Source organism: Curcuma longa, chromosome 13, assembly GCF_044706935.1.
Source record: "Curcuma longa cultivar G26 ecotype Majalengka, Jawa Barat chromosome 13, ITB_CL_G26_1.1, whole genome shotgun sequence".
Classification (NCBI taxonomy): Eukaryota; Viridiplantae; Streptophyta; class Magnoliopsida; order Zingiberales; family Zingiberaceae; genus Curcuma; species Curcuma longa.
In genome coordinates this window covers 3,836,870-3,843,466 of record NC_133873.1, presented here as the reverse complement: position 1 = coordinate 3,843,466, position 6,597 = coordinate 3,836,870, and the positions used below count along the sequence as shown (strand labels likewise).

The 6,597-nt window shown below is 36.3% G+C and overlaps 1 protein-coding gene, 1 long non-coding RNA gene and 1 pseudogene across 2 annotated transcripts; all 3 read right to left on the bottom strand.

Annotated features, from left to right (window-relative positions):
- Positions 1–966: 966 nt before the first annotated feature.
- On the bottom strand, positions 967–2,901 carry LOC141843900 (short-chain dehydrogenase TIC 32 B, chloroplastic-like). The gene is made up of 6 exons (XM_074731923.1): positions 2,826–2,901; positions 2,591–2,744; positions 2,388–2,466; positions 2,199–2,283; positions 2,059–2,105; positions 967–1,201 (listed from the first exon to the last, which is right to left on the bottom strand). The coding sequence occupies exons 1-6, from the start codon at positions 2,899–2,901 to the stop codon at positions 1,037–1,039; spliced, it is 606 nt and encodes a 201-aa protein (XP_074588024.1). The 3' UTR covers positions 967–1,036.
- Positions 2,902–5,056: 2,155 nt separating this feature from the next.
- LOC141844188 (uncharacterized) lies at positions 5,057–5,680 on the bottom strand. Its single transcript, XR_012603116.1, has 3 exons — positions 5,594–5,680; positions 5,455–5,501; positions 5,057–5,358 (listed from the first exon to the last, which is right to left on the bottom strand). It is a non-coding gene; the product is annotated as an uncharacterized LOC141844188 (long non-coding RNA).
- Positions 5,681–5,733: 53 nt separating this feature from the next.
- Positions 5,734–6,597, bottom strand: part of LOC141843899 (short-chain dehydrogenase TIC 32 B, chloroplastic-like) — a 1,129-nt pseudogene continuing 265 nt past the window's right edge.

Here is a 6,597-nt window from a genome sequence, read left to right as displayed (position 1 = left end):
GCGAGGGCTGGAGGGGGCTGAAGCCCTCGCCAGGATCGCCACCCTCGCCAGGATCGCCAGGATAAATGGGCTAAGCGGTGGGTGGCCGGCCGGGAGGGCCGCGTTGTGGCGAAGGATGGCGTGGCCCAGGGCTGGGACGTACTTGCCGGCGTAGCTCTCGCCGGTTACGCGACGTGGGTGGAGCCTCGGAGGCGAGGAAGTGGAGGAGGGCGGGAGGGCCGCGTTTCCGTGGCGAAGGATGGCGTGGCGGTTCCAGGAGGGCTTTGGACGCGAATATGCTATCCTTCATCCTCCCGCCCGAGCAGAAGCACCACCTTGAACCCTCCCCCAAAACTCCCATCTCGCCAGCAAGTCTCTCCCCCCGATCCGAGAATGCAAACCCCAATGTAGCGTCACAGAAAGCTTACGGGATTTGGTGCTTGCCGACGGCCGGTGCCGGAGTATCTGGACGCCAGCCGGCACGGATCTGTCGATCTCTCTGTCTCTCCTTCTTCTTCTTCTTCACTCCCCTTTCGCTGCTTAATCTACCTTCCCATATTTTTATACAATACCATCAATAAATGTTTGATTTATTATTATTATTATTTTATAATTTAGGTGTGCATTATCCGATAACGTTTCAATTCTAAATTTTTAAATTATTTTAAAAGTGTTTTATTATTATTATTAGGTATTTATTAAAATCGATCATGTATAAGTTGTGCGAATACCGCCTACGACATCTTAATTATTAAATAAAAAATAAAAGGGTATTTATTTATTTATGATAATTTTCGGATGAGGATTTTTTTCTTTCCGTACATTTATACATTTACGTTTAAAAAAAATATTGATTCCTCTATATTGTAGTAGAATGATATAGTTTCATAATTTTAGAATGTTTTAGAATGATTATTATATTGTTAAAAAAATTTATTAGCCCCCGCTAAATATTATTTCTGGATCCGCCCCTACACGACACTAAACTTGGCAACAACGGGACCAAGTTGATAGATTCAACAGAGAAATCACACAACCAACAAGCTTCTTACATATTTTAGGTCGATTTGACCAGTTTTTCACTCAACTCCCATAGCCTTTTTGCTAATTCCTCATTTCTACCATTGGCAGTCGTCTTCTCCTCGTTGCAATCAGCGAAGTACTTCCCACTGACTCCCTTCAAGCTTGGATGAAGTGCCACATAGCATGACGTAGCTGCTCCCTGCGAGTATGTAAACCTCGACCCTTAGATGAACTATAGAGAAATTTCCATGAGTTTTCACTTCATATGAATTCCACAACTTTCTTTGGCAGTGGAACTTTCATCTTTAAAGTTGGAACTATTCCTACTTATTTTTCATATCCAAGTAGTTATTTGTCTCTCTAAGGATTAGATAAGGAAAGTCTGTGTCACTTTTTTTTTTTCTGTTCTAGCTTATGTGACCACACATAAGAAATAAGTAGCTACAGATGTTAGAAAACGATTTTAGATTCAAAATAGAAATCTAAATCTAGGATCCTCCATACAATATCAACATGATAAACAATAATCTAAATCATACCTGAGTCCATAACAACAAATGTTTAATCTTGTTGAAGTTTTCCAGATGAATATGCTCTCTTTTAGAATTTTATGATGATGGGATGTCAATCAAATTAGGATTACATATGAACTGTGGACCTCAGCCCCTATTTATAACTGAAGAGTTATATACTTTTCATAGTTTTTATTTAGCCTATCATAAATTAGAAATAAGAAAATAGGCCTCTACACAAAATAATATCCATATTTAAATTTAATGCTAGAAATCCGATAAATATAACTTAATTAGATCATTTAAATGCATTCCACTTTTAAGATAGTCATTTATAAACACATTTAATTAAATATGTTAGCCCACACAATTATTTTTCCAACAACAGATTGCAAATTGATTGCTGAATAACAATGCTAGCGTGCTTGAACTAGCATATGCAGTGTAAAAATACAGCTGGTTATTGAAGCAACTAACTGGGAAATCATTGATGATGAATTGAGTAATGTCATGTAGTGAACAACAATTCAGAAGTATGACAAACCTGAGGTATATTCTTCCACAAGATGGAAGTTGCAGCTCTTAAAATAGCTGTAAGCAAAAGCAAATGCGAGTCTTAATTCAACCTTTCAAGCTTCAGATTGCTAAGTTCTAAAACATAATTTGTAGGTTTAAGGAACATACTCACGAAGACTGGGGAATGCCTCCCTAAGTTTGTCTGAATTAAACCAGGATGAACAGAATTCGCTGTAACATTTGCACCTTCTTCCTGTTAATTAACATGGATGTGTGACACATTGAAGCATAACTATTTCATTCTACTGTATTCAGTGCATCTTGGTATAGAAACTGCTCTGGAAAATACAATAGAACCTTTAAGCGCTTAGCGAGCTCATTTGCATGTAATATATTTGCCAATTTGGACTGCCCATATGCCATTTTGTCATTGTATCTAGAAAAACAAGATAGAAACAGATATCGCGAACAATTGAATAAAAAGTGGCTGGGAACAGTTTTGATGTAGCATAATTAAGTTTCACAAAAAATAATTTGCCTAACTACTAAGACTAACTTACATGCTCTTGTCATTGAGTTTATCAAACCGTATTCCCCCTCTATAGGTTGTCATGTGAGCTGCAGAAGATAGATTCACAATTCGACCCTCAGTTCCTGTCTTCTGTGCCGTGCTTTTCATCTTCTCGAGTAAAAGATTTGTCAACAAAAAGTGACCTAGAATCAAAATAAACACTCATTATAACTGTAGAATTTAGCCACTTAAGTTCATGCTCAAAATTAAGATGATGAAAATACCAATATGATTTGTAGCAAACTGCATCTCTATCCCGTCCTCGGAAAAGTTGGAAAGGACAGTACATGACACCAGCATTGTTTCTGGAAACAATCTAAATATGTAAGTTTTAGCCCTAAAAATGAACCCAAAAAAAAAAAATTGTAACACTAGAACCATGCTATCAACATCAAGATGTTGAGAAATGTATATTTCTCTCGTAAATTATCTGCGAATGCTCGCACAGAGTTTTGAGAGACTAAGTTCAAGCTCTGATACTCTCACTTTGGCAGATGGAGTGCTCTGGAGAATGTTCTGCTTTACACCATTGGCGGCTTCCAAGTTCCTTGCGCCCTACGACTACATGGGCTCCAGGCTATTGTCCTTGCGGTCTCTGCTCCAATTCCACTACTCCCTCCTGGGATGCATCAATATCCTCACATAATATGCTTCAAATAAAAAAAATTAGAACATTCTATAAAACCCAATGGTTTCACCATGGGTTTGCTTAATCTTAGCACAAAGATCAATTGACAAAATCTGGGTTCACTGGCGTCCCAGAATCTACTCTAATCTGCAGCTCCTTCAGCATCAGGGGGATTTATAATAACCAAGAACAGGAGCAGAAGTCAACAGACCGGTGATGATGACGGTGCGATCGGAAGCATCAATGCCTTCGGTGACCTGCTCGGCGGTGGATTTGGATCCAAAGCCGCTTGGCCCGGGAATTCCGGTAGCTTCCCTGAAGTAACCCATGGCTTCGAGCTTGGTTCCGGCGAAGAAGAGAGAGCGAGAGAGGGAGTCGAGTGAGTGGATCACGCAGGGAGTAGGGATGACGATGGGTCGGAGGGTTGGATTATATCCTTAGCATCCATCCTCATTTATTATATCCATCCTATCTATATTTTCAACCTCACATTAGATATTCAAAAGCTACATCAAATTTTCATTATTTCCAAAAAAAAAAAAACACACCTAATTATACTTTTGCTCCTTTGCCTACCATCTCTCTTCTCCTTCCTTTCTCTTTTGTATACATACAACTTCTATGTTCTTTCTTCTCTATTTCACTCTTCTCTTTGCACTTAAATTAAATTAAATTTCTATCATAATTTATTAATGACTTAAAGAGTTTCGATCGGACTCATTCAAATTCTTATAAATTTATTATATAAATATGAGTCCAAATAAATTCTCTTTTACTATTTTAAAATCAACCAACAATATTTAAAATGATTTAAAATTTTTAGAATACTATGATACTGATTTTTCGGTAGCACTATGATATTGATTTTTAGAAACTAACACTACAGTTATATTGTATTTAAGTTGTGGTATTGATTTTTAATCAACACCAAGGTAATTTTTATTTTTATTTTTTATTATTTTTATTAATAAAATCAACTTTCATTATTAATTTTATTTTTTATATTTAGATATTAAAAAAATTAAAGATATTAACAAATAGAAAAGATATTTTTAATATTTTATTAACCTTCTTTTTTATTTTTTATTAAAATATAAAATTAAAATTAAAAATAAATAAATTTAAAAAAATTATATATTAAAGTTTAAATGGTATTTAAATTAGTTTAATTTAATTTAAGATGAAAGAGAAGAGGAAAAAAAAGAAAAGTTGTATGTGTAAATGAGAGAGAAAAGAAAAAAGAGGTTGCATAGGTACAAAGGGATAAAATTATAATTAGGTGTGTCTTTTCAGAATAATAAAAACTTAATCTGCCTTTTGAGAATTCTAAAATTTCATGTATGCCCATTGAGAATTTACCGAAATTAAAATTAATATCATATCTAAAAAATATAATTAATAAAAATAAAATAAATATCTATAGACTAAAAAAGAGAAGTCAAAAAATTGTATTAATAAAATTAAAATGCAATTTTTTAATTTTATTAATAACTTTTAAAAATTATATCTACTCCTTACTTATATTATTAACTATAGATTATAAATATAATTATTTCCGTCCCCTGTTTTAGCATTATATTATTAACAATATATTTATAGATATAGACAATATAGATAGACATGTATATATAGTATAGATTAAATAGATAGCTTAATGGATAGGATTAATTTAATTGAATCCAATAAGAAAAACTTGTGTGCATTGACGGCGTATAGATTACAATTTTAATTCAATATAGCAACTTATTCATACAAGTGAACTTCAATCAAATCTACGTACAGACCAGGGTTTATAGTAATTTTAGAACAAAGGGAAGGTGCCAAGGGTTGTGTCAACTAGCACGGTTCAATTTATTTCATATACGCTTAATCTATATCGGTACAAGCTTTATTGCAAACGATAACACTATCGCAACTAAGAACAAGCCACATAAAACTTAGAACTCGTACAATAACCCTCCCTCTTATTTTGAATTAACGAGTCGTTCGCTGAAGTCCCAGAGCTTCTTGGCCAATACTGCATCTCTGGCCATGTCACTCGGCTTCTCCTCGTTGGAGTCGGCGAAGTACTTCCCGCTCACACCCTTCAAATTTGGATGCACTGCCACATAACATGAGGTTGCTGCTCCCTGTAATTGTGAAAATGCACAGTGTTGGTGCTCAACCGTACGTTGTGGGAGCAAATTCTAGCAAGTATACAAGGTTATTCAGCAAGTGTGACAGACCTGAGGTATGTTCTTCCACAAGACGCAAGTGACAGTTTTCAAGACAGCTGAAAGCAAAAGCAAATTTGAGATGTGAGTGCAGAGACAACCACCACTAGGAAGTATATCGACAATGAGTTTGAAGGCTTAGGTTGCATACTCATGAAGATGGGAGAATGTTTTCCCAAGTTTGTCCTAACCAGACCGGGATGAACAGAATTTGCTGTGACATTTGCACCTTCTGCCTGTTAATCATGAATGGATTTCTATGAGATAAATTTCTTCTATTCTTTTTACAAGCTACTTATGTTCTAGACCATTAGTAGTACCTTCAAGCGTGTCGAGCTCATTGGAGTGCAAGATGTTTGCCAATTTGGATTGCCCATACGCCGATTTATCATTGTATCTGGAAAACCAGATGGAGACGACCATCAATTGATTGAATGGAAGAGAACACTAAATCTTGTAGTCATGAAAATACATATGCCTGATTGTTAGTATTACTTACGCCTTCTTGTCATTGAGTTTATCGAACTTGATTATCACTATAAGGTCCAACATGAGCCACGGATGATAGATTCACAATACGGCCCTCAATTCCAGTCCTCGCCGCTGTGGTTTTCATTTTCTCAAGGAGAAGATTTGTCAAAAAAAAGTGACCTGAAATTAAAAGGACCATGTTAAATTCGAAATTCTAATGAATACTTGGGGTAAGAAAGTTTGATCTGATAGGTGAAGAAACACACCAAGATGATTAGTAGCAAACTGCATCTCCACACCATCCTCAGAGAGTTGGAACGGGCAGTACATAATACCAGCGTTGTTACTGAAAACAAATTGCATACGTGAGATTTGGCCCCAGAAAATTGACAGAACATGTAACACAGAGGAGGAGATCCATGCAGCTACTCACATCAAGACATTAAGAGGCAGATTCATGGCAAGGAATTTGTTGGCGAAGGTTCTGACAGATCTGAGTGAGCTAACATCAATCTGTATGATGTCAATTCTAGCAGATGGGATGCCCTGTAGAATGCTTTGCTTCACATTGCTGGCAGCTTCCAAGTTCCTTGCACCGATGATGACATGGGCTCCTCTTAGGGCCAACTCCTTGCAGTTGCTCCAATACCACTGCTTGCACCTGGATTTCAAGAAGAATCTCAT

What these genes read in the sequence shown, in the direction of transcription:
- LOC141843900 (XM_074731923.1), bottom strand. Translation starts at nt 2,901, where the DNA reads ATGCTGGTGTCATGTACTGTCCTTTCCAACTTTTCCGAGGACGGGATA. An exon ending in AAACTCAATGACAAGAGCAT is followed by an intron (nt 2,467 to 2,590) that starts GTAAGTTAGTCT and finishes TTGTTTTTCTAG; the next exon opens with ATACAATGACAAAATGGCAT. An exon ending in GCATTCCCCAGTCTTCGTGA is followed by an intron (nt 2,106 to 2,198) that starts GTATGTTCCTTA and finishes TTTTGCTTACAG; the next exon opens with CTATTTTAAGAGCTGCAACT.